At 44.0% G+C, this 27,169-nt stretch overlaps 2 protein-coding genes across 7 annotated transcripts; one reads left to right on the top strand and one right to left on the bottom strand.

Moving 5' to 3' along the window:
* LOC310713366 (RING finger protein 151-like) lies at positions 1-10,937 on the bottom strand. Of its 6 annotated transcripts, none has more exons than XM_083517417.1 (6): positions 10,735-10,937; positions 6,454-6,678; positions 4,080-4,219; positions 3,308-3,470; positions 2,139-2,259; positions 1-1,042 (listed from the first exon to the last, which is right to left on the bottom strand). In XM_083517417.1, the coding sequence occupies exons 2-6, from the start codon at positions 6,657-6,659 to the stop codon at positions 839-841; spliced, it is 834 nt and encodes a 277-aa protein (XP_083373543.1). In that variant the 5' UTR covers positions 6,660-6,678; positions 10,735-10,937; the 3' UTR covers positions 1-838. The 6 variants fall into 6 exon arrangements, with proteins under 6 accessions (XP_083373543.1, XP_083373538.1, XP_083373541.1 ...); XM_083517412.1 differs by having other exon boundaries at positions 6,454-6,681; positions 10,735-10,936; XM_083517415.1 differs by lacking the exon at positions 10,735-10,937 and adding an exon at positions 9,989-10,086 and having other exon boundaries at positions 6,454-6,681.
* Positions 10,938-11,105: 168 nt separating this feature from the next.
* FSBP (fibrinogen silencer binding protein) lies at positions 11,106-27,031 on the top strand. Its single transcript, XM_083517407.1, has 5 exons — positions 11,106-11,198; positions 12,089-12,227; positions 13,831-14,002; positions 18,293-18,727; positions 26,114-27,031. Exons 4-5 carry the CDS (start codon positions 18,357-18,359, stop codon positions 26,640-26,642), a joined length of 900 nt encoding a protein of 299 aa, XP_083373533.1. The 5' UTR covers positions 11,106-11,198; positions 12,089-12,227; positions 13,831-14,002; positions 18,293-18,356; the 3' UTR covers positions 26,643-27,031.
* Positions 27,032-27,169: the final 138 nt, after the last annotated feature.

Consider the following 27,169-nt stretch of genomic DNA (forward strand, 5'->3'; position numbering starts at 1 on the left):
TATGGGTCATCTCTTGTCAGCTGACACAAGCAGGAGCAAAGGTTTGTGGGAAGTTGGTCCATTTCCCTCAGGTTTTTTTCCTGCCTGATGCAGCAGTACGTTCCTCCTTGGCTCTCCTGGCTTAAGCCAAGTTTCATTAGATTCCTTCATTTTTCTATTTGCTTCTTTTTTGTTTCTTCTCCTGAGTACACAGAACTTTGTTCTCTCCCTGTCTTCATACCTTCTCTTCTTCTTCTTCTTATATTATTATTATTATTATTATTATTCCTAAGAGTAAAACTAAAAAATAATAAAACCATAAGACAGGAATTTAATAACTCAAAAATAATTGAAATAAACAGCTAAGCTAAAAACAGACCAAAATGTTAACTTCTTCATGTCTGGAAAAACTTGCCTGAACAAAAATGTTTTAGCAGACACTGGAAAAAGTGCAGTGAAGGTGCTTGCCTGATGTCAATAGGCATGGAGTTCCAAGTGTGGGTGCTGCCATGCAAAAAGATCTATTTTTTACAAGTGTGGTGCACCTGTAATAGTCCCAGTGCTGCGGACTGAATTGACTGAATAGAAATATACGGGGTAAGGCAATTCCTGAAGTAAACTGTTTCTAACTGTTAAGGGCTTTATATACTAATGCTAACAGCTTGAAGTTGGTCCGGTAACAAACCTGCAATTGGTGCAGATCTCTGAGCAGGTAATATCTGCTGACAGAATCTCATTGCTGTCAGCAGGTGGACTGCAGCATTCTGCACTAATGGTCAGTTGCCAGATCCAGCAAAAGGAAACACCACATAAACCAGACTGCAGTAATCCAATCTTAAATAACAGCCACCTATGGCTTTCACTTCATGCTTTCCAGTCGGGTCAGAGGCTTTCTTGTTGCTTTCTTGCTTCCATCCCTAGTCAACCGACAGTCTTCCTGGAGAGTCTTCACTAACTCCAGTAATTCTAGCTTTTCAAGCTGTGCCTGCTCCAGTTCTTGGTGATGCTGCCTCTCTGTTGCCAGCAGGGTACGTATGTCAGACGACATCCTGGACATCTGGCTCTGAAAAGCGTAAGAGAGTTTTTCAGGTGTTGCATTGGGACTGCCTGCTAACTGTTAGATGCTCACAATTTCCTATCTACAGTAGTACCTCGGGTTAAGTACTTAATTCGTTCCGGAGGTCCGTTCTTAACCTGAAACTGTTCTTAACCTGAAGCACCACTTTAGCTAATGGGGCCTCCTGCTACCGCTGCGCTGCCAGAGTATGATTTCTGTTCTTATCCTGAAGCAGAGTTCTTAACCTGAAGCACTATTTCTGGGTTAGCGGAGTCTAACCTGAAGCGTATGTAACCCGAAGTACCACTGTATTACATTTGTTTCTTCCCCTTCCTCCAAGGACCTGAGGGTAGCATACAGATAACAGAGCCTAGATTTCATGGATCTGCCCCTTTCAGGTATCCAGACTGCAGCAAAACAGATCTGTTTCTGCCCACTCTCCAAGGCAAGGGAAAGAGGCTGCATTGTCCTGTAATGACTTGGGCCCAGACCCAAATGCTCCTTTACCCAGAGTTTAGGGTAAAGCAAAATGTGCATGGGCATTCTGAGGGCTATTTCAATGATGGTGCTCTCCCTGTTATCCCAGTAAATTTGGGGAAAGAGAACCTGGCAGGTGGGGGATGTGTGGTAGGGAAAGCTCTTCTAGGCCAACTTGGAAGTAGTCTGATTTTTATTAATGGTCCATCTCCAAATTAATATAATACTAATGGGACTGGAGGAAGTTTGCCAGTCACCAATAGCAATGCTTCCTTGCTTATGTGAATTGTAGTTAAAATACCTGCTGCTGAAACCACTGGTTCTAAAATAGATGCTGTAGGTGAGACCTCCCCAATTTGATGCTCCCCAGCTGTTGTTGGACTTCAACTCCCATCAGTCCCCCCTGGCTTGGCCAATGAGTGATGATGGGAATTGTAGTCCAAATCACCTGGACAACACAAGGTTGGGGAAGGTAGCTGTCAGGTGCTTGAGGACTGTGGCTACCTTCTGGAAACTGAAAAAGAGTACAGCATAGAATAAAGCTGTCAGAAATACCAGTTCACCAGAGGCAACATTTTAAGGGAGGGAGATGACCTCGTAGCTAATGGCAATACAATTCGTTTACCTTTAGCTCTTCAATCTGATTTTGCAAAAGACTCTCCTTTTGCACCATATGCTTCCTTTGAGAATCTAGTCGAGATTCCATCTCATGTTTTGCCTCTTCCATCCGGCAGATCATCTCTGACCTTAAAAAACAAAACACATTTTGTTAATCAGCCTATCTGTCTTTAATCTGAATACAGAGGAAACTTGAAACGTACGCACATTCAGTTTTATGTGCTTGGCAATTATTATTTTTAAAGGGGGGCGAATGTCTGGGGGAAAAGACTGTGGCAATCCCTCCTGCCATTGTCTTATCTTGCTGTTCATCCTGCTTTAATTTTGAAAAGGATTGCTTGGACTGAAACAAACAACATGCACCTGTTCACATGTAAGCTAAGTTAATACGCTGATTTGTTTCTGCTTGGGAGGAGGGCAGCTCGTGCAGCTGAAACGTGTGCACCAGGAAATTGATCATTCATAAAAAGAGATGGTTTGTTTTAGATCAGGACTTACCATTATACAGGGCCACTAATTAACAGGAAGTAGTGTTTAATCCATCAGTTTTGCGCTAATAATTCTGTAAGTCACAAACAAGATCTGTTTTTTTTTTAATCTTCCATCTGCTTTATGCAATATCTGCATCTTCCTTCAGCCCAAGATAAACATCTCATTTTAACAGCCCCAGCTTCACTCACAGGGGCATTTCCCATAAGCTAGTACTGGCAAAAAAGCTTTTCATTTATGATTTAACATAGGTTTCAGGTTACCACCAAGCAGCACACAAGCTTATGTTACACAAAAAAGATGTCAACAAATCTTTTATTTCAATCAAATCAGGATGATAGAATACCAGGTGTAACTTGGGTGGGAAGATAGGAGGAAGAGATGGTGATGGCAATAGAAGCAATTTGCCAAGTTACCAAACTGGTTTCCTGAGCACCCAGGAAATTGCAGCAGTATTGAAGAACAGTCCCCTTGTGTATGTTTTAGAGAGATGGGCAAAATATTTAGGTGTCAGTTCATGCTTTAGGCATGGCCAAACTTGGCCCTCCAGATGTTTTGGGACCACAACTCCCATCATCCCTAGCTAACAGGACCAGTGGTCAGGGATGATGGGAACTGTAGTCCCAAAACATCTGGAGGGCCAAGTCAATCCATGAGCAGCCAAGGTAAGGGGAAGAATAGCTTTACCTGAGCAGTTCTAGTTCTGTTCTCAGCTCTGCCACACAGTTATGTTGTGCATCATCAGCACTGAGGATGGCATACCCACAGCCTTTGGGGCACTCGCGGCTCCTGTATTCGCACACTGCCAAGTGGCTGTCTAGGTTACGTCTTTCAACCCGAGCTGGGCAACCTGATTGGAAAGCAGAAGATTGGAGGAAGTGCACCAGAAAGAGAGAGAGAGAGAGAGAAAATTATTTCATTTTCCCCATAATCTTCTGACATGGAGACAACGATAGACTGTGCTCCAGAGAGGTCACTTCAGTGCTGCTAATGCAGCAAAAACAATGTGGAAGGCAGCAGTGACAAGCTAGTGGTTTCTGCAGCCCCTGTGATTCTCCAGCAGTTTGACTTACCCCTAGAGGTGCACTCCATTGTCTCTCAAGACAGAAGGATGCTAACAACAGCAGCACCACCACTACTCTTGAGGAATCTAGGTTAGTGTTTCCTACTGTGCGCAGGTACAAGGATTCTCCAAGGGGGCACTGGCACATCAGCTGCCTTTCAGTTCCCCAAACACCAACACTGAATCCATACTTTGCTTTGGCTAGTGTTGGCAACAGGTAGAAATGGAACAGGAAGGGGTGTTCACACAGGCAAAGAAACCGAGAAGGCCCACTCTGCAATAGCCACTAACTCTGAATTCCCTTTAGCCTACATTCCAGAACTGGGGGACTGGATTCATGTGAAAACGGAGATCTACCATCTGTTTGCAAGATAACCATCTCTGCATTCTACCTACCGCTATTTGAACAGGGGACCCGGCTGCATTCACACTCGCGTTCATGTCGGTCAATGGATTCCAGTGAACACACCATTTCACAGCCACACTCTCTGTTCCTGCAGTGAATCTGGAGTCGATTGAGATCGTTCTTCATGTATCTGGGTACAGAAGTTAATTATTTTTATTCTTGCAATACTGCTTGCTAAGATATAACATATGCTCCCCAGTTCTCCAAGTGGTAAGACATTCCAGAGTCAGTGCTAACTGATTCAGTTTTCTTTGAATGAGGCCACATGGCAGACTAACCATGACTGTGTAATATTTGGTTTAATTGCAAGTATACAGGCAGAGCACAGGCGAAGGTAAACAGCAGATCCCCAGAAAGGCAACTTGCACCACAAGGCATTTCTAGCCTTGATGTTAAGAGCTTCCACACTACACCTTCTGCCTGTCTATCCCCTAAAACTGCTGCACTAACTTCCATACATTACACTGGCCACCCACTTCAGCTTGGCTGTGGTGTCGCCCTCCTTACTCCTAACGTTCTGGAGAAATACCTGTATCAAGAAGCCATCTTCTAACAATTAGATCCCATAGAAAGACATCCCCTGGCCACTGTGAGCCATTAACCATAACATCCTTTCCTCAAAACTTAAGACTATGATCAGCCATTGCTTTAAGGCAGGGGTGGGAAATCACAGGTCTGATCACCAAATGTGACCCTTCAGACCTACCTGGCTGTCAGGATTTCTTCCCTGCTATACCCCCCACTGGCCCTGCTCACCACTGGAATGTTGCCCCTGGAAGGCAACACCCCCCTGTCACAATTAAAATGCATGTTTTCAGAAAGTTGGCAACCCTAATGAAGTAGAAGCACCATGGCCAACTTGTGTTATTTGGCAACAGAGTAAGTCAACACTTGTTTGTGACATTTATGTTTAAGATTCTTAAACATTATGTTTAAGAGTGTTCATTCTTTATTACATACAATACTTTAAAAACATGTATCGTGGGTATTACCACTTATGCTGTCATATCCTTTTGTTTTTCAAAAGTTGTGTTTTTAAAACCTTAGCTGTTAGTAGTTTAATGAAGCTTTAAGCAGTTCAGAGTGTTGGTGCTGACCTTTAAAGCCCTAAACGGCCTCGGTCCAGTATACCTGAAGGAGCGTCTCCACCTCCATCGTTCTGCCCGGACACTGAGGTCCAGCACCGAGGGCCTTCTGGCGGTTCCCTTGCTATGAGAAGCCAAGCTACAGGGAACCAGGCAGAGGGCCTTCTCGGTAGTGGCACCCGTCCTGTGGAATGCCCTCCCACCAGATGTCAAAGAGAAAAATAACTACCAAACTTTTAGAAGACATCTGAAGGCAGCCCTGTTTGGAGAAGCTTTTAATGTTTAATAGGTTATTGTATTTTAGTGTTTTGTTGGAAGCCGACCAGAGTGGCTGGGGAAACCCAGCCAGATGGGCGGGGTATAAATAATAAATTATTATTATTATTATTATTATTATTATTTGCTCCAACCTTGAGAAAAGGAGATTGGTCAAGCAAAGAATTTCCCTAGCAACTGCACATTTCTGTCCTAGCAGAAATTGTGTGTGTGTGTGTTTCTTTTGTGCAAAGCAGCAAGGTTAAAAGGGGTGTAATCAGAGGTGTGAATTCAGATCAAGCCGAAACTTTGTGATGCAAGCAATCTGGACTTTGCTACTTACTCTGGACCTATGTAATAGGATTGTTTCCACATACGTGAAGAGGACAATATAGAGATATTTTTGATAACTGGAACTTGGCACTGGATCCTGTGGGACAGAACATTCTTGTCTATCCTGTATTTCTATAAAAGGAGTTCTCTCTTTATTCCAATTTGGAAAAGGCTACACAGTGAACCCCCAAGGAGTTAATGTGTCTGCAGCACATCTTGCTGCCTCACTCTTTTCTTATACAGTGGTACCTCTGGATATGCACACCTCTGGCTGCGTATCCTTCTGGACGCAAACACAGTAAACCCGGAAGTATTTTTCTGAGTTTTGCTGTGCGTGCATGCGCAGAAGCGCTCTACTGCGCCGTGCGCAGAACAGACACCTCTGGGTGCGAATTCCTCAGGATCCGACCAGAGCTCCAGAACAGAGCTCTGCACAACTGGAGGTACCACTGTACATCGCTTTCCTTGTAGGAACATTTTCTCTTCAGAGTGAAATAGACCAAATCTAGGCTTACTTAGCCTAGTCAATTTCATTAATTTGCATGACATATGGGGTAGTAACTTTAGTAAGGAAAACCAATCAAACAGGATGCTCCATCCCTCAGCCTTACATGTGCACATTTGCTCAATCTACTAGTGTAGGATTAGATTTCATGATAGCGGCGAATTGGACTCAGAAATAATTACGCACCTGTAAAGTGGTCGAAGGACAGACAGATCAAGTGGCTGACGATCTTCTGGGCAGTTGCTGTGATGAACAAGCCACCCATGTATGCAGGAAGTGCAGAAAGCATGTTCACAAGGAGCCTGCAAGGGATCTTCCAACACATCTCGGCAGATGCAGCACAGGAGACCTTCATTCACGTAACCTACGAAGCGATCAATATCATATCCCATTTTCTCAACAACCTCTAGCCTGCTATGGAAATGAAAGCACAGAATTAGTAACTGCGGCCACATTACCTTTGATAGCCAAGTGAGCACATTATCACCCTTGCACCTTAAGATCTGAAGAGATATGATGCAGAGGGAGTGAAGTGGCTTGTGAGTTTTATGCCGTGGACCGTCAGAATCTGGAAGCAATTTCAATTTGCAACATTTCCCCAAGCATGCAAAGCCATAGCACAGACAAGAGCAAACTTACACTTTTTTGTTCATTTGGTTGCATCTCAACCCTCAAGAGGGCCCTTTTTATAGAAAAATGAATTGAATTGATTTCAAGCTTCTTTGCAACATGTCACAGCCCCTCAAAAAATAATACATTGCCTTTTCAGTATTCAGTTTCTTCTCAGAGAAACCCTAATTAGATTTAGGAGGATTAATGCTTCTTTCTCCATTAAGCACGTAAAGCAGCCAGAGCACCTGATCAAAGTATTCCAATACTTTCTGCTGGAATATATATATATATATATATATATATATATATATATATATATTTGGTAAAGCATAATGTTATAGAACAGGCACGTCCAACTTCCAAGAGACTGCAATTTACTCCCAGTATAAAAAAACTTGCCAACAAAGGTCCATATAGTTAAAGCCATGGTTTTCCCAGTAGTGATGTATGGAAGTGAGAGCTGAATCATAAAGAAGGCTGATCGCCAAAGAATTGATGTTTTTGAATTATGGTGCTGGAGGAGACTCTTGAGAGTCCCATGGACTGCAAGAAGATCAAACCTATTCATTCTTAAGGAAATCAGCCCTGAGTGCTCACTGGAAGGACAGATCGTGAAGCTGAGGCTCCAATACTTTGGCCACCTCATGAGAAGAGAAGACTCCCTGGAAAAGACCCTGATTTTGGGAAAGATGGAGGGCACAAGGAGAAGGGGACGACAAAGGACGAGATGGTTGGACAGTGTTCTCCAAGCTACGAACATGAGTCTGACCAAACTGCGGGAGGCAGTGGAAGACAGGAGTGCCTGGCGTGCTCTGGTCCATGGGGTCATAAAGAGTCGGACACGACTAAACAACAACATAAAAAAACTGGCAGTGATCTATCCATTGTCATTGGAGAGAGGAGGAGTGTGTGTGGGGTGGGTGGGTTGCACATGAGCATTATTGTTTAGTAGGGCTAATTCTGGGGTGATTTCTAATACTTGCTTATTTTACATATTTCTTGTATGGCTGTTGTCCAGAATAGTTGGATTTGGGGGCACTCCCACCACATGTGGTGGTATGTGCCTGTGGAGGTGCACCCTCTCCAGCATTTTGGTGAGGTTCCTGGGCGTATTAGCGCTAGTTTTCTTGGTGTTAAGTACCATCTGAGGGTGAGTTTCAGAGTGAGTTCTTTTCTTTTCATTTATATGGATTTAAAGGGGGGGGTTAGACCACATTTTGGTCCATTGAGAGGGGTTAATCTCATCGCCTATGTTATCCTCCCATTGTTTTTTGATTGCGTCTAGGGGGTTCGTGGGATTTTTGAGTAATATTTTGTATATTGCGGATACCATCCTTTTACCGTGTCCCTTTCTTGTTAGGAGGAGCTTTTTGAAGGTTGTCAGGGGCCTAGTTGCTGCTGATTTTACTGCTGGGTTGTTTAAGAGGGGATGTAATTGGTGTTGTGCTAACCAGGGCATTTGGGTGTCTTCTAGTCTGTCCTGTATTTCTTGTGTTGTCAAAGGTTTGTTATTTTTATAGAAGTCTATTAGGTGATATAAGCCTTTGGTTTGCTGATTTTTAACCGGAGGTTTTGTGCTGTGTGGTGGAATAATGGGTGGTACGCCAGGGGAATTAGTGGGGATGGGGTTTGGGATAGTTTGCCTATTTCTGTTTTCCATGCTTTGAGCATGGTCTGTGTGTACCTGTTAAGTGTTGTGGGAATTTTCCTTTGTTTGGGAGGAGTGGGTATGCTGTGGTGCAGGTATCTCCAAGAACATGGAAAACACATTTATTTGTTAAGCTTCCTAAGTAAATGATCCCTGCACTCAACCCACTGGTCGCAGTTAGGTATCACCTCTACTTTTCACACAGCTACAGAAAACATATTCTAAATTTGGTCAGCAGGAAACAACAGAGGAAAGGGGAAGAAAGCAAATGGGAAGCAGCATGTGACTGTTTTGGTCACAGGGGCTTAGGGCCTGCCAGTCCAACCCTATTTTGCACATCTATGCTCAAAAGTTCAAGCCAGCACAGTTGGTCAAAACATTTGGAGGGCAAATGAGCCAGTGTGGTGTAGTGGTTAGAGTGTTGGACTAGGACCTGGAATCCTCATGAAGCTCACTGGGTAACCTTGGGCCATTCACTCACTCTAAGTTACCTCACAGGGTTCTTGTGTGGAGAATAGGACAGAACTATGTATGCCACCTTGAGCTGCTTGGAGGAAAGTTAGGACATAAATAAAATGAGAAGAATAGGTACAGCTGGGGATGGGAACTAGGCTAGGGGACATGCTATCTGGAGATGCTGGAGGGGCCTTCTGCAGGCAAGCAGATGCTCTTACCCCTGAGCTATGGCACTGGAGAGCTTTGCTATTTTATTTTATTTCACAGAATTTATAGGCCCCTTGAGTGTAGAAGGAAAAACAAACCCCTGAAAGCGGTTTTACAGAAAGCCATGACTCCTCCATCTTATGTATAACAACTGTCAGCAAAAACAGACTAAGGTAGCTGCTCCAGATTCAGGATGTCAGCAACTTGGTACAGAACCGTAGTTCCCAACTTGGGGCACATACCCCACAGGGCGCAATTTGATTTTTATGGGGGGAAATTTGATTTTTAAGGGGGGGCAATTCGCGAGTTATTAACAGTTCGTGGTCTTTTAGGCTTCCTCCACGTGAACAGCTCACATGAATAGCCCCCCTTGACATATAATAAGAATTATATGTCAAGAGGGAGGGGGGCGCACCAGGATTTTAAAGATGCTTAGGCGGGCATGGCAAAAAAAGCGTTGGGAACCACTGGTACAGAATCACAGAATGGCACCCAAGGTGCTTTTGACAAAAGTGGGCTGTTGGTTTCCCAAAGTTCACACTGCAACCTATTGTTCAGTCTCTTGAAAACAACAACAATAAAAGCTGAGCACCGTTGCAAATTAGTCTTAGCCTTTTCTCTTTTGGGGGGGGGGGAGAGGGTTACTTTTTAAAAGTACACAGGCAAAAGCGCTATCAGAAAACAAGGGGAGCCACCTGCCTCAAAGCTTCCCTCCCAAGGCAGGTTTCAGGGTAGCGATTCCTCTCCTCCTTCCCGCCCTCCAAGCGAAAGCCCAGAAACGGCTCTTCTTCGCCTCACCCGCTTCGCCAAAGCGCGCTTCCGCAACATAAATTGCTCCCCACAGGCCACCGTCCAGTCCCTCCGCGCCTCCACCCCCGCCAGTAAGAGGAGTAAGGGGCTGGCCTGGCCCCGCCTTCTTCGCACGCGACCGCTCAGCTGGCCCCTTTCTTCGGAGTAGACTTAGAATAACTAGAGCCGCACGTGCTTTGCAACTTCCGAGTTTTTCGTGATGCTTTTTTTTAAAGCTGCTCATAGAAAGCAATGGAGCAAATACAGGATTTTAGAGCAGCTTTTTTTTTTGCAGGCAGGGCGCGTTCTGCTAAAGCAAAAGAGAGCAGGGGCTCTTCCTCTTTCCAACTCGGATCTTATTTATTGCGGGGGGGGGGGAAGAATGTGACAAATTTCAGAGGAGCCATTCAGTTAGACGACAATGGATCGCAATGGATTGCTTTTGAAGTCATTTCAGCACCGGGTGGAACCCTAGAAACTGCCAGACCGGGTGGCAACTCTAGAACTTAACCCGGGAGGCCGCAGGTGGGAGAGGCTAGGCTAATAAGGGGCGTTTGGCAGGGAAAGGAGTTGCCTGTAAATCCACATTAAACCTCAGCGCCACCATCGGATCAGCAGTTTGAACGATGGGCCACACGGCAGGGCCGCCCTAAGACACTCCCCGCACCCCAGTCACAACTTACGCTAATATCCTGGCTCTGCCCGTTGTCTTCTATGGGTAGCTCTGAGCGGGGAAGAAAAGGAGAAAAATATACCCTATGAGTTCCAAATCTGTGTTGGAGTGAGTTACTCTATATTTTTATCTTTATGACTCTCGGCAATTAATCCTCTTCAGGCTCGCGAATTGGTTAACGCCCTCCTCTGCCAGCGCCGTATTTTCCTGCGAAAACGAGTAACCTAGGCAACGGGGGAAGGCGAGGAAGGCACTTTGCGACAAATACGCTTGATGGCCGTGTGTCGTAGAGCGTAAGCGTACCCGGCGGCTCGCCATGTCGAGCGCGGCAAAAGCACCAGCGGAGCATGCGCAGTAGGGTTTCCTTCGTACCTGCCTGGCAGCCCTCAAGAGAGGCGAGCGCCGCGCATGAATGCTGGTCATGCGCAGTGGGGCGAACGGAGGGCGCGATAAATTGAGAGCTGCCTGGGGCGATCAGCTGCGCATGCGCCGTTTGGCAAACGATACGGCGACGGTGCTGTCTTGGCGGGACGGTTAAATTGCAAAGTAAGTGCGGCGTCGTGTTAAGAATGGGAGGGGGCTGATGCAGTTCTTCCTCTGAGGCTTAGGGTGGGGGATTCAATAACTGGGCTGGCTGTACCCAGTGCGCTTCTGCTTTTCAGGTTTCCGTTTCCACAAACACGAAAGATACTCTGTACATGCTCAGAAGCTCTTGCTCCCTCGGTTCAGTTTTAACAAGACCGTGTTTTCTTTCCTTCGGTGGACAAATATATGCTTCTGGTGCTCGCTGTAAGAACCTGAAGAGGAGTTTTGTTCCTGCATATATGAAATTAATAAATATAAGCAACTGACACAAATGGCCAGCAGAGGCCCGAGGAAATAAAGCTTTATGGCTTTTTTTTTTTTTAAGCAAGCACCCGGACGACATCATTGCCGGCATTTGCCTTGGCTCACAGTGGATGTGAGGAGAGGGTTGTCACCAGAAATGAAAAGTTGCTATGAAATGAATCTCTTCGTACTGTCGCAGAGTCAGGAGATGAATGTAGTGGGTTGAATATAGTGAATTAGGCAGGTTGATAAAAAAAAAGGTGTTCCCATGGGTAGTCTGGTGCTTAAGAAATCATGATTAAAACTTTCAACTTAACCTGAGAACATAAAAGTTCTGGCACCAAAATAGTGGTGGGTACCAGGTTAGCCTCCCTCAGGACTCCAAAGAGTACTGAGAATGGCTTGACCACAGCTGCCCTCTTCCTACCACCCACCTAATAAGGCTGGTACACCTGGAGGAGAAACAAGAGGAACCATACTTCCTAGTTTTTTGGGTATTTCCTCACTGGTGTGAGAACAGGAATAGGATATGTTCTGGGAAGTATTTAAGAGTTTCTTTCTTTAGGGCTCGCTTTTTAAAGCAAACCTCTTTTTTTGCTGTTTTTCAGACCCACAGAACCAAACATGAGACGATCAGCAGCTCCTAGTCAACTGATGGGAAATTCAGTCAAAAAGCCGAGGTTTATACCTCCAGGAAAAACCCATATGTTGTCTCTGAAAAAAGAATCTGAACGCTCAGGCTCAGAGGTAATATTAAAAGGGAGGAAGAAAGCAAGTGTAATATTATTACTGAATGAAAACTGTACTTGAATAATCTATGTCAGAAATCCATGGAATCTTAATTCTCACTGGGATAATATGTTTGTTTCTGGCCTAGGCTATAAGGGGCTTACGGGATCAGATGCTTCACTCACAAATTCCTTCCATATAGAAGACTGTCAGGGAGTGCCAGTATCACTTCCACTCTGATACCTAACTTTCTGTATGCAGGGATTTATTTATTTTTCAGTGGGGGAGTATGCAATCATGTATTCCGCCACTTGCAACCTGAAGCTGTCCAGCCCAGATGCATGTTTACTTGTAATTTTGCATTCTGCTCTGTTAGTCCATGTGTAGAAGGGTCCTGAAAGCAAAACTATGGTTAAGAGCGGTAGTCTCGTAATCTGGGGAACCGGGTTCGTGTCCCCGCTCCTCCACATGCAGCTGCTGGGTGACCTTGGGCCAGTCACACTTCTCTGAAGTCTCTCAGCCCCACTCACCTCACAGAGTGTTTGTTGTGGGGGAGGAAGGGAAAGAAGATTGTTAGCCGCTTTGAGACTCCTGAAGGGGAGTGAAAGGCGGGATATCAAATCCAAACAAATCGTCTGAAAAATGACTCCACAGCTAAACATCAGTGGCATCAGTGGAAACTGGTTCACTCAATGGCAGCGTTTGCATGTCACAGTAGTTGATGGTTTACTGTCAACGTGCAGAAGTCTCCCACTTCATTCCTCACTTCTAGCCAGTAGAAGAAAACAACACAATCCCTAGCTTACTGTTACATTTAAACTAGGGATTGTGATTTGTTTCACTCAAAGCAAACCACTATGTGAAGCCAAAGTTCCTAGGTTTCCCAGCGAAATAAACAATGACTCCCAGTTTGGATGTAATGGCAAGCCAGGGATTTTGATTTGGTGCACCCACTTTCCCCAAGTGGATGAACAAAGTGGAAGTGATCACTTTGTGCATGGTAAACTATTACCTTTGGCATACTAGAACACACAGACCAGGCCTTGGTTCTTTTGCATGTGTGTTAAGATTGTGCCATGGTTTGTACAGTATCTTTATATTAATATGGAACTTAGGGATGCTGTGTGAGCACAATGCTTGGTACTGAATAGAGCCACAAATACTAGATTCATATGTGCAGAAGGTCGATGTTAGCCTTCCTGTCCTAGAGAAGCCTTTCTCCCACTACTTCAGTTTTCATATGTGTTCTTTCCCCAAAGTTCTCTTAAGGAAGGCTAGAGAAATATATCTGCTCCCAGTAACTCTGCCCCAGTCCCAGAAGTTCTCCATTGGGCACTTCTAGGATAGCCTCATCCTTATGTTTTGACCTTCTCTTAGAATGGTAAGGCCAGGGAATGCACACAAACCACTCTCCACTGGCTTGGAAATTGTGGAGAGAGCATAGTTCAAGCTAGGCTTCTCACAGTGCCTCCTTCCCTCCTTGGAGCTATCTCCTTCATCATATGAACTTCTACTTCTTTCAGGCGTCAGCTTGTATTTAAATAAGAAAAAGCTACACACTTATTTTGATACTGTTGCGTGAAAAGTCATGTACAATCCAAACTGTTTCAATGTATTGTAGGTGGATGAGGGACAACTGAATGGCTCAACATCTGTAAACATCTGTTCTACAACTTGTGACTTAAGTTCTACACTGGCTGTGAAATCTGATCAAGGAGAATTTTGCTCTAATAATAATAATAATGACTGCCATTTTGAAAGTGGAGTGAAATCACCATATAGAACTAAAATAGGTAAGAAAACAAACATTTGAATGTTGTCCTAGTAGACTGGTTTAATATAAACTAAAGCATAGCAGTTTTAAAAATTGCTTATGAAGGAAAGCTGTCAAGAGCTTGGGAATGAAGTCAAACCATTAGCAGGGATGGCCAACTACCAAGAGATTGTGATCTACTCAGAGTTAAAAACTGGCAGTGATCTTCCCCCTTTTCTGGGTTTAGGTTGAAGTTGTTGAGCTTTTTTGGAGAGGAAGAAGGCCCATTTTTTAGGGCTTGGGAGCATGAGTTCTGAGAACTGTAAACAATAAATGAAGGTTAAATAAATCAATCACAAGAAATCTATATCTACTAACTGTAGACTGTTACATAATGATTTCTGTATTTTATCATAGTAGGGTGGCATGTGTTTCTTTGAATAAATTAAAAACCTGTCAGATCCCACACTTGCCTTATTATACCCTTTCAGATTTGTTTATCAATTTGCCCAATTTTATGATGCTTGGTGTTTGTGCTGCTTTTGATAAATTGTACTTTGCTTGAACGATCCTTTTTGTTGTTGTTGAGGCACGTTTCTGACCTGCATGATGCTTGGTTCTGGTTTGCAGGTTCCATTTGGTTTTGTGGTTCTGTTAATAGCCTCTCTGGCACTCTTTTTGTTGGATTGTTACATTTGTTTTTCTGACCCTGTTTTTAAATTGGCTGCTTTGAATGGTTTGTGACACAGTTGTACTCCCACTTACCTGGTTAGAAGTTCTACCTGATTGAATAGGACTGACCTAAGAAGAGACGTGTATAAACATCGTTGTATCTTCCTAGTCTACAGGAGGCGCCCCTATTTCAGAGGTGGAAACTGTTTTTTCCAACCCAAGGGTTACATTAGCTATTGGGCAACCTTTCAGATGATACATGCCATTGGTGGGCAGGGCCATATCAATGGATACAACAGGCTTGCTTCTGCATTCATACCACCCTCTCTGTTCTCCAGGCAGCAATTACCAGACTTCAGGGACTCTCTAGCCAGACAAAGACATTTGAGGAGGATGTGAAACAGGGTTAGTAAGAGGTGTAGTCTGGGAAAGGGTGTATGAAAGGGGCGGGTATGGATTCCCCCCCCCCCCCAGCCTGAGATTCTTTACCTTTGCCCTATATGAAAGGTGGCGGATGGAACATTCGCCTTACTCATACACATGTTATTTTATTTGCTCTCATTATATTTTTATATTGCCCTTCCTCAGGGGTCAGCAACCTTTTTCAGCCACGGGCTGGTCCACCATCCCTCAGACCATGTGGCGGGCCGGACTATATTTTGAAAAAAAATATGAACGAATTCTTATGCCCCACAAATAACCTAGAGATGCATTTTAAATAAAAGGACACATTATACTCATGTAAAAACATGCTGATTCCTGGACCACCCGTGGGCCTGATTGAGAAGGCTATTGGGCCGCATCCAGCCCCCGGGCCTTAGGTTGCCTACCTCTGCTCCAGAGAGCTCAGAGCTGAGGTCATGGTGCTCTACTTGAGCTATGAGTTAATAAAATTGCCAGTGAATATAGGTATAAACATAATTAACAGGCAAATTGTGGGTGAACCTTGCTTGAAGTTGCCCACGCCAAATAGCTAACTTTAAAAAAATTGTTTATTGTTTGGCTTCCCTCCACATAAAGTAGGGCTAAAGTAGTCATTGGATTAAATCTTCCCTCAAATCTTCTCAGACTTGATACAGGGTAAAGGTTTCCAAATCCTAATTACAAATTAAATGTGTAGCAGGAACCCCCCCACCCCAATCATTCAGTTTGTACAAACTTCACACACTCACACTCACACAGTACATATGCCACACTTCTGTTATAAATTCATAGAAAAATCAACCATACATCGGATTTGCACTGTTCCATTTTTATTTTACTCCATATGACAAGGACTATCAAAGGGGGGTGGCTTGGTTCTGGTCAGCCATAATCCCTTCACCATCCCAGCACATCCACAGGAGCCTTGCCCAGTTGCTATGCCAACCCTGATGGTCCTAGACAGAAGACCATCAAGATCACAAAGAACTTGCATATGGGAGTGGATTCAGCATGGACTGAAACAAAGGACAATGATCAGATCTTCCCTCTGGGGGCAGGAAACTGCCAACTCCCCTTTGTCTCCTGGAAGTGACTCATGGGCAGGGGGAAAGGAGGAACCAGCCAGGTGACAGGACACTCAGGTTACCACCACAACTCCTCCCTCAACCCCTCCTTTCTGTAATGTATGCATGATGTTTCTGGGGGTGGGCTTGACCTAGAGGATGGGAATTTCAAAAGTTTTTATAAGGTCTTGCACACCATCTTTCTGGGTCTTTCCTCTCTCCTGCAAGTGAGGGGAACACCCTGTTGCAACAGTTCAATAAAGGCCAAGCCTACAGGCTGCTGTTTTGCTCCAAGTTATCCTGGTTGGTGTCTTTATTTTGTCCAAGGGAGCCCTCAGATTTTTCCGGTAACAAATGATCTGTCCATTTTGGTTCTCTTAGGGTCCCCCCCCCCAATCTTCAATTCAGTTCTCCACACTTCTGTGGCAATTTGCATTTTATAAATAAATCATGAAAGTTCCATGCTTATCCATATGAAATATTTCAGAATTTACGCTTCGGTAAAATGTCCATTAGTTAACAAACTTTCAAGAAATCTTCATCAGGTTGGAGGTAAAGCAAAATGGGGGGGGGGAATGGAGGGAATTTGGCTGATGATGTCGTTGCCAGGCAGTCTGGATTTGGTCATTGTTTTAAGATGGAAGTGCAGGAGGAGATGGCAAACTTAATTGGATTAGGCTAGGAGGTGCTATGCCGGTTTCAGGTTGCACCAAGGACAAAGAACCGCACAATGGCTGATCTCCTTCTTTTTGAAAATGTAAAAGCCAGATGTCTCCCAAATCTGTCTCAAGTCTTAAGCAAAACACACTTGTTAGATAGAGAACAGGAATAAAGATGCTTTAAAATAGGGATATTTTCATTTGTTAGATGTATATGTCTCTTTCAGTTTCCTTGGCTTAAAATATTGCCTTGGGCAGGAAAGAATTCTGAATGGCTGTCTTACAGGATGTCATACTTTATCCTCACAACAACCCAGTGAAGGGAGGAGGCCAGGCCAAGATGTGGTGCTTTGATGCTAGAGAATGACCTCCATGGAGTGGGTTTTCCGAGTCCAAATCCAACAGCCTCTCCTACTTCCTTTTACAGTACTATACATTTTCTGAGACAAGGAGAGAGAAAATACTGTGTGCGAATACCTGTGTGATTTGGGCAAACAATAGTTAAAAATTGATGTTTTCCATTTGTGCAATGGTTAGGTTTCTTAACATAATAATAGCTTTTTGGTGGAAGTTATGAAAAGCCCACACAGTACAATGAATCCAGAACCCTGATTGAATGTTGTGATTATTACTTGACTCCCGAGAGCTATTTTTTAGCCACAACCCTGCTGAATGGTGACCATGGATGCTGTGAGATGGGTAGATTATGGAATGGCACAGCTGCAAGGGGTGGCAGAATATGAAAAGAACTTGATGTTAACGTTCCCCCCCCCCCCCAGCTCTTTTGTTCATGGCACTCCTTCTTTTGAGCGACTGCCTCTTTAAAAAGTGTGTGCGTGCGTGGGAAGCAGAGGCAAGCTGCAAAGTGCTGGGGAAGCTTAGCTTTACTGTGAAGCCTGAGCCTGAGTGAAACCTAACTAGCTAGGCGATATGCAATTCCTGATTGACAGCAGGACTAGCATTATGCAAATACTGCCAGAGAGAACAGCAGCTAGGGAGCCGTGATCAGGGGCTCTGTTAGGGATCTCTCTACACACGCCCGCTCCTAAATCCCCCTGTTTGTTGTTTTCATTTCTCCTTTTGCTGTGGTGGTTCGGCTTAACAATCAATAAATGACCAAAAAAAAAAAAAAAAAGTTGTTGCTTTCTTGGGCATGAATAAATCCAATCCTCTGTGCAGTTTCAGTTTCTTGTCAGCTCAAAGAGATGTGCATGAGCTTGTTAACTCAGGATGAATTGGGTAATATTTAGCAGGGTAATGTGCTAATCTTTAAACCTTTTATGTTTTCAATCCGGTGTATGTATGGGTCTCTTGACACAAAAGTGTGTGTTTTGCCTGCTTCTCCTCGTCTCCTTCAATCTGAAGCCTTATGTAGGTCAGGCTTGGCTTAAGCAGATTTCCTGAACCTGCGTCAGCTTAAGCTGAAGGAATTTTAATAAACCCTCCCTTGTAGGCGTGGGCCTAAATGAGACAAGCCTAGTTAAGCCTGATCTTTTTCTGTTTGTGAAAAAGAGCCGAGCAGAGCTAGGATCTGCGTGGTGGTTTCAGGAACTGCTTCTTCAAGCTGGAGAGAACGATGGTTGGGAAGGCCAGGTCCTCGAATTTTACCTTGTCTGAAAAGCTCGATTTGCTGAAACTTGTCAAGCCGTATGTTAAGATTCTCGAAGAGCACACCAACAAGCACTCGGTCATAGTGGAGAAAAACAAATGCTGGGACATCATAGCCGATAACTACAATGCCATTGGAGCTGACCGCCCTCCTCGCACCGCGCAAGGCCTGCGCACCTTGTACAAGAGGCTCAAGGAATACGCCAAGCAGGAGCTACTGCAGCAAAAAGAGAGCCTTTCTGATTATAAAAGCTACATCTCTGAACCGACCAAGAAAGTTGTGGAGATGATCCCCCAGATTTCCAGCGTGTGCTTGAGGGAGAGGAGCAATCTGCCATGGTAAGTTGACTTTTACATTGCGCCTGGATGGCCGCTATAGCGCCTCCTGTCTTCTCTGGCCATCCCCTTTTGAGCTACATGCCTTAGCCTTTGGGAAAAGTTAGAACCTTGTGATTATTGTTATTATTTACTTCTTTAATTTTTAAACAGTGACTGACTTTTCTGTTCAACTTCCAGCCGCATTTCAAAAGATCTTATTGTCAGACCCTTGGCAAGTGAGGGTTAAGAAAGAATCCAAGGGAAATAGGAGCTTCAACTTTTACCCCTCCCCTTTTAATAGGCATAGCATTCAAACACTGACCAAGCAAAAGGCTGTTCTACATTTAAGGTAGTACTGCGGTCAACTTGCCTCTGCATACGGAAGCTGATGCCTGTTTTGGATAATATCTATCTACATAAAGTCGAGCAGGAGAACAAAGGAGCCTCTCTCAGTACAGTGTGCCCAGTCAAGGATTATGTTAATCTCTCAGGGTGGAATACATTTTGACTGAATTTAGACCTTTTAAATGATTTTACTTCGCATGCTACCATGCCTTTTTAAACAATGCAGATGGATTGTTTTAAACAATCACATTCTCGGAGGCCAGTATGCAAATTAATGCTCCAATTTAAACTGCAAAAAAGAGGGTATGGAGCGCATTTACAGGGGTCGTGCGCAGACAGATCGGAACACTGCAGTCACACAAAAGTCTTCATATTTTCCAGCAGCCTTTTAGTGTAGAATCAAATCGGAGCCTCTCTAGATTTGAGCCAGACGTAGAGCAGGCAGGCTGTCTTCAAGCTTTCTTGCAGGGCCTTTGCTTATGCCGCCCTCCCCCTCTACAACTGACTTGCAAAACACGGCTGCTCAAAAGCTTCTCAGACCAGATTTGTCCTGTGCCTGGATGCAGACATTTTAAAAACCAGGGGGAATCGAGCAGCTCTCTTCCTTACTCCTGTCGCAAGCCATTTAAATTCATGTCACTTACTGTGCAAAACAAATATGTTAATTTGAGTTTCCGGGAAAACTGGCATGTTTGTGCACACTGGCCAGTCCTTGATTTGTGCTGCCTCTGGTTGCTCTGAATGGTAACAGTCGTCTAAATCCCACCATGGCAGGTGCTGTAAAAATAACATGTGGTGGTGGGCCTTTTGGTGAAATAATTCTGTATTGCCTAGGGTAGATAAGGTATATTCAAAATGGACTTTTGCAGCACAATCCTTTATCTTTCTCCTCAGAAGTAAGCCCCTGTTGAGTTCACTCAGGCATACTCCCATCTAAGTACTGTACGTATAGATCTGTAATAGCATGTTAGAAGGGTGTGTGTATATAATTTCCACAATACTGATGTAGATTGAAATGGTCAGCATAAGCCAGAAGTATGGGGCCACTCTTTGGGTGGTCATATACTCTTCCTTTAACCCCTTAGCCAATACAGCAGGTTTCTTTTGTAGCTTAATAATTTTGTAGTAGTGGAAATGGGTGGATTTGTAATTAGCTGTATTATATTTTTGTATTGTAAGCCATTTTGGGTGCTGTGTGAGCAGCACAAATGTGGCACACAAATGTTTTGAAAATATTAATAGTGTGCACCTTAAAGACCATTGAAATCTGAAAGATTTGTTTGTTATTTTATTCAGTAATGAATGTTTTCCAAAAGCATCAGTTCACTAACAGTTGGAGAAACAATCCCCTGATCCTGACCATATTATGTTGGAGTGAGTTTCATTAATCTGAATGAAACTGACTTCCCTGTAGTTGTTTGGGATCTAAGTGAAAAGCTTTTCTAAATCCTTTTTATCCATAATATATTCCTTTTTTTCAAGAGAGAACTTGTGGACCAAATTGGCCATCCTCCCAACCAACTGAGGTTCTACCTCTTCATCTCCCCACCGCTTCCCATGACTATTGTTTCTGTGTCAGTCGCTGCTGTCTGGAAACCATTAATTTCTTTCTCTCATTTGATTAACAGAAACCTGATACGTAGGACCATTGAGTCATGGAATGGGGTTGGCCAACAGGGATAGATAAGAATGATGCATAGCTCCAAATTTCCAGTTCCCAATCAAAAGTCACCATTGAGAAGTAGAAACACAATCTGCTCTGCCTCAATCTCTCTAAAATGCTCCAGTGGCTGGATGAAGTGGTGGGTTGGATGAGAGTAATAAACTGAGTCTGAAATCATAGCATGATGGAGGCTCTGTCTGTGAGTCCAGGAAACTGGACTCTTTGAAGGAGCAGCTGCGCCATCCAGGGTGTCACTGGAGGCGCAGGTGTCCTCAGTGGCTAGGAGGACCTTTTAACAGCTATGACCACTCATGCATTGGTAACCTCAGGGTTGGAGTACTGCAACGTCCTCTGCACATTTGATGTTGTGTTGGAGGCTTCAACCAGTGTAGGACATGGCAACTCGGTTGCTTGTGAGAGCAAACAACTGCCAGTATTTAACACCTTGTCCACTGCATTTTCACTGGCTGCTAGTCTGCTACCAAGCCAAGTTCAGTGTTCTGGTACTAACATATAGAGCCCTATATGGCTCAGGACCAGGTTGCTTGCGAGACCTTCATAACCCTTCACAGTAAGTTGTAGCAGGGCATTCAGTTTGGCCGCCACTGTTTTGTGGAATAAGTATCCCTGTTGAGATACCAGAGATGCTCACGCACTACCTGTACTTTCCAGAAATAATGGAAGACATTTTTTGTTTTGACAAGCAGCAATTTTTGTTTTTCCAGCAGGATGAAAAGGCCGCGGCCTTAGGTGTTCCTTTTTACTGTTTTTAAAACTAATTTGAGCTGTTTGTAAATTGCCTTGAGGCACATACAAAAGGAGATTCATAACTTAATATTACCGATTAATATATTTACCCCCCCCCTCAAGTTCACATTGCTTATAACAAGGGTTCAGTTCGTAAGCAGCCAATGACTCATATTTTTCCTATATCCACAGGCTGGCCTATCGTGCAGTGTCATTTGACTGACATTGCCATTCTCTCTTGCCTGTTATGACCCTGAGCGGTGCTTTTGTGGGTTTTTTTCTTTTCATTTTCTGTATCCTGAACTGCAGTTACAATTAAATCATTATAGCTTAATTCAATTGAAAGGTGTTTGAAGATTTATTAGAATTGTTTTGTTACCTCTTGCTAAGTAGTTAGAAAGCTCAGGGCAGCCTTTTTGAGGCCAGTTAGCTTAAGGCAGGGGTCTGCAACCCGTGGCTCCGGAGCCGCATGTGGCTCTTTTACACCTTTGCCGCGGCTCCGGGGCGGATACTAGCGAGGGGAGGAGGCGCATTGTGCACCCCGACACTCCCCACTGTGGCGGGCGCTGTACTGGCTGTGACGTCGCATGGGGGCGGTGTGTGCGTTAGTCACGCACCGTCCCGATGTCACCTTCCCGCCCGCTGTCAGATTGCGGCTCCGGAGATATATTTGTTTTAAATGTCGCAGTGGTTTTGCGGCTCCCAGTCTTTTTCCCCTTCGGAAACGGGTCCAAGTGGCTCTTTTTGTCTTAAAGGTTGCAGACCCCTGGCTTAAGGGGCAAAAGGTATTGGGCTTTGTGCTCTCTAAGATTTGGCTGAAAGACAGAAGGGTGTGTGCAAACCTTTACTTGTTCATTGTTTCTGTGCTCCTAATCTCCATCCCGTGAGCTTCAAAATGCATGTTTATTAATGATGTGAACCCTGTGGTCCAGGGAAACCATGCGGGGGTTCACTTTGGTGCCCTAAACTGGCAGATGAGGAATGCGGTAAGCGCCTTCCTGGTGCAACGTCTCTCAAACCGCAGCCCAGCTGTTTTTGTTGCATAGTCCAGCACCAGGCCTTTGTTTACCAGTAGTCAAGAATTAGAAACTCTGATATATAGTCTAATCACCAAATGGCACCTTAAACTTAGGTTGCGGTCATCACAATGGACTGCCCAGGCACCTTCTTTTGCAATGGGGTTCATTATATTTATTAATTACATTTTTATACTTATTTATATTTTAAATGGCAAGTGTCAAAGCAGTTTACAACACATTAAAACATCAAATAAAACAATCCAGAATAAAATGAATTCAAGCTTTGAGGAAAATACTCCAGAGCCTTCTCTAAGCGACATTTTGCTTTCCCCAGTTGCCAACCTTGCATCCAGGAATCTCCACATGGCTGCAGTTGGACCTGGGCCAGTCAAAAATGCTCCTGGCTAATTTCCAACTGCCTGTAAGATGCAGTTACCCCCTAAAAAAAGCAGTGGGTATGAAATGGTTCTCTCCCAAAAGGTAAGTAAGTATGGAGGCCTTGGAGAGTAAATCTACTATGAAGAAGGGTTCCAGTATTTGGAACTATTTTGTTTAGCAAAAGGGAGACATCAAGGAGGTATATAAAGTTACACATGGTGTAGGGAAGGTGGATAGGGAGAATCTTCTCTCTCTGAATCCCAGGGAGGGGTCATCCAGTGAACTGTAAGGTGAGAGATCCAAGGCAGAGTAAACACAATACTTCTTCACGCAGTGCATAATTAAACTATGGAATTTATTGGTTAGCACAAGATGTGGTAGCAGCCACCAGCTTAGATGACTTTAAAGGGAACTCTAGACACATTGATGTCAATGACTACTAGTCATGATGGCTGTATATTACCCCCAGAATCAGAGGCAGCATGTTTGTGAACCAGCATGCTTGTTCTCACATCCTCCTTGCAGGCTTCCTGTAGGCACCTGGTTTGCCACTATGGGAAAGAGGATGCTGGTTTAGATAGACCTTTGGTCCTGGACTAGTAGGGTTCTTGTGCTTTTAATACATAAGACTCCTTGCATTGCCCCTACCAAAGCAGATTTCGGCTCCATCCCTCGACTTGCACAGTCATCAAGTACCTATGCTCTGTTTTTACAGAACACCCATGCTTTGCAGGTAGCTGACTAATAAAATAGGGTTGGGTCACCCTAGTGAAACACACCATTGAATTCTGCTGTTACCCAATACCCTAGTTGAAGACGGTCACTTCCTTATGAAACTAGTAACAGCAGATTTAGTCTGGGTGGATCAGCATATGATTTGTTTGGAGGCAGTGCAGAGTTAGGAATCTAATTTGGCATTTGATGACCAATTCCAAGCTCTGTTAAAACTGACATAACTGACTCATACTAAACAGATGCCTGACGGATTCTGAATATCAATTCCACCATGGTAACTGTCTCTCTTAATTAATGAATAGAGGTCTCCCCACACTAGTAGATGAAAACTTGCATTCTTCTTTCTTAAGTTTATAATATAAATGTGAATCTTTGATATAAGCTAGTTTTTGTAAGATAGCCAGTTAGCACACACACAAGGCATTTTGTGAGAACATTAATGCAGATTTCCAGCCAGATCTTCATCTCCATTAATGTAGTAAATTATATTTCCAGCTTTCAGAATTTTGGTCGGACTGTTCACCCTAGCATTACTCTGTATTGTACCGTATATTGTTTTTCATAGATGTTTTAAAAATATTTAAGAAACAATGATAAATAGGTAAGTTGGTCCTGGTGCTTCACCAGACTGTCCAATGTCTTTCATAGCTTCTTAGCAGCTTGCTGTCCTGTCAAAGGACTTTTTGCATGGACAGAAAGCCTCCAGATGTTAGACTACAGCTCCCATCTTTCCTTACCATTGGCCATGCTGGCTGTGTCTGATAAGGGAGGGGAGTCCTACAACATCTGGGCAGTCACAGATTCCCCATCTCGAGGCTTGAGTCACAACAGTTTTTATCCTCTCTGGTTCTGGTGAGGCTAGGCTCTCCAATCCATACTACAGTCTACTTAGGCGTGGGGAAGATATGTAATTTGGTGGAAGGGAGAAGGAAAGAGGAAGTCCTCTCCTTTATTGGAGGTTTTTAAGCAGAGGTTGGATGGCCAGCTCTCATAGATGCTTTAGTTGAGATCCCTGCATTGAAGAGGGTTGGACTAAATGACCCTTGGGGTCCCTTCCAGCTCCACAGTTTGATGATCCTATGATCTTCAGTAGTCTCTCCCATACCTTCCTCCATACTTTCAAGGCCCTCTGGAAAGGTGAAAGCGAGAGAATCTTTCAGGATTTCACCTAATCTGGAGTAAGATGAGAAGCTGATCTCGAGCCCACCTCACAGGTCCTCTGAAGGGTAGGTTCATTCACTTACCTTGCACTGTACTGGGGAACATTTGGAAGCAGCTAGAAATTTTCTCACCACTTCCAAGTGCTTTCCAGCCCAGTGCCAAGTAACCAGGTTACTCTGGCCCTCCCTACCCCCCTAGACAACCTGAGAAGGGAAGAGTTGGAGTAGCCACAAATACCGTATTTTTCACTCCATAAGACGCACCTGACCATAAGACGCACTTAGTTTTTAGAGGGGGAATGCAAGAAAAAAATTGTTTTTAAAGGGAGCGCTGAGCAGAGCCTGTATGCATCCCAGGCTCTGCTCAGCGCTCCCTTTCACGAGCCACGTGGAGCGCGTGTGCGCCGCTTGCAGGCTTTTCCCCAGGAGGGAGAAGGGCAGCCCATCACTGACGGGCTGCCCTTCTCCCTCCTCGGGGGAAAAGCCCCCAAGAGCCGCACACACGCTCCACGTGACTCGTGAAAGGGAGTGTGGCTCTTGAGGACTTTTCCGGGAGGTGGGGGAAGGGACTGAGGGGCTGCCCTCTGTCCCTTCCCCCACCTCCCACAAAAGCCTGCAAGAGCCGCATGGAGCGTGAGTGCGGCTCTTGGGGGCTTTTCCCGCCTGCCTCCCGCCTGCATTCGCTCCATAAGACGCACACACATTTCTCCTTACTTTTTAGGAGGGAAAAAGTGCGCCTTATGGAGACAAAAAGACGGTAATCGCTGACTACAAAAGCCAGGTAGCACTTGTGACCCCCAGAACTCAAGTGCTGAGATACTTACTTTGAATAAGGAATGCTGTAGGATGTGTGGAATATAGATGGAGAAAGAAATGCTTTGAGATAAAATAATATTCAGGCCCTGGGGAAAGAAAGCCATACAAAGCCCTTAGAGCTATCCTGGCAGGGATGGTTTGAGATTTTATTACTCCTTTCATTCAGTCAATATGATGTTGATGTTTAAAATAGTCTACACTCCTCCTTTTCTCTGTATTTCTTTCTTCACTTTTTCAGTTAGATTTTATTATTCATCATATGACAAAGTCAGATAGCCTTATGCTCTATGTGTACCCCTCTCAGTGACAAATCTACATGTGAACAATGGTAGGGTCTTTTATCACAAGTGGTTTAGGACAGCCTTCCCAACCTGGTAGCTTCCAGATGTGCTGGCTGGGGCTGATGAAAGTTGTAGTCCAAAGCATCTAGAGGCCACCAGGTTGGGAAGGCTGCCTTATAAGTTGAGTTTTTGCCTTTTCCGTGAGCTAATAAGATCCTTTTTCTTTTCTGTTAATGATGAAAATATTATTTGTCTGTTTTTAGTGCTACACCGGATAAAAAAATAGTTGCTACTACCAGCTCACCACAGTCAATGTTGGAGCACCAACCTGCTGCTATCACACTGGAGCTGGATGAAGATGAGGAGGATGTCAAGCCACCTGCATCATTGATTGTAGAGTTACAAACACAGGAGAGCTTAGAGCAAAGAGAAGAAGAACATTTGGTCCATGCAATGGAGAGATCTCCTTCAACTTCCCTGTCTTCTGTGGATATAAGAATGTTGTCTCCATCTCCCATCCCCAGAAGAGATGAATTTTTCAGGCTTGAAACTGGAGAACGATTTAGACCGGCATGTGGGGGATATGATCCCCAGATGTTGCAAATGCTGAAAGAAGAGCACCACATCATTTTGGAAAATCAAAGGAAAATTGGGCTCTATATCCAAGAAAAAAGGGATGGCTTGAAAAGAAGGCAGCAGCTGGAAGAAGAGCTATTGAGAGCAAAAATTAAAGTAGAAAAGTTAAAGGCGATACGACTACGTAGGGATCTTCCTGAATTCAACAATCTTTGAATATTTAGCAATTCTGCTTAAAAACCAGGGTTATTTCACAATTCTTTTTGATCTAGAAAAGAAGTATTTACCCAAGTTTTGGGGGTAGGGGTATGCATGTTTTTTCCATTTTGTTTCTCATGCAAATTTGCAAAGAAATTAAAGCCATTTTCCACTGGTCTTCCCAGGTTTTCTGATTTAAAGTAGAACCAGATCTAAGACTAAAAAAAACCCCTTTGAAATCTTATGACCACATGACTGTTAGCAAAAGCAAATGATAACTTATACAGCTGTTGTAAAATATGCAGATCTTATTCTTTTTTCATTTTTTGGTGAATCAGTTCTTATCTGTCCTTTGAAATACTCATTTATTTGTGAGTCAATAAACATATGCAAAATGGAGAAAAATACTATCTTTGTTTCTTCCTTTCATAAAACTTGTGGAAATGGCTGTAGTTCAAATGAAGTATTTATCATGGAAATATCTCACCAGCATTTCCTTTCTTTGTTGACCTGAACAAGGGTGGATATAATGGTGGCATTCGTAC

The sequence above is a fragment of the Podarcis liolepis genome (assembly GCF_965112155.1).
Source record: "Podarcis liolepis genome assembly, chromosome: 8".
Classification (NCBI taxonomy): Eukaryota; Metazoa; Chordata; class Lepidosauria; order Squamata; family Lacertidae; genus Podarcis; species Podarcis liolepis.

What these genes read in the sequence shown, in the direction of transcription:
- LOC310713366 (XM_083517417.1), bottom strand. Translation starts at nt 6,659, where the DNA reads ATGGGATATGATATTGATCGCTTCGTAGGTTACGTGAATGAAGGTCTC. An exon ending in GGTCCCCTGTTCAAATAGCG is followed by an intron (nt 3,471 to 4,079) that starts GTAGGTAGAATG and finishes CTTTCCAATCAG; the next exon opens with GTTGCCCAGCTCGGGTTGAA. An exon ending in ATCAGATTGAAGAGCTAAAG is followed by an intron (nt 1,043 to 2,138) that starts GTAAACGAATTG and finishes TACGCTTTTCAG; the next exon opens with AGCCAGATGTCCAGGATGTC.
- FSBP (XM_083517407.1), top strand. Translation starts at nt 18,357, where the DNA reads ATGGTTGGGAAGGCCAGGTCCTCGAATTTTACCTTGTCTGAAAAGCTC. An exon ending in GAGAGGAGCAATCTGCCATG is followed by an intron (nt 18,728 to 26,113) that starts GTAAGTTGACTT and finishes GTCTGTTTTTAG; the next exon opens with TGCTACACCGGATAAAAAAA.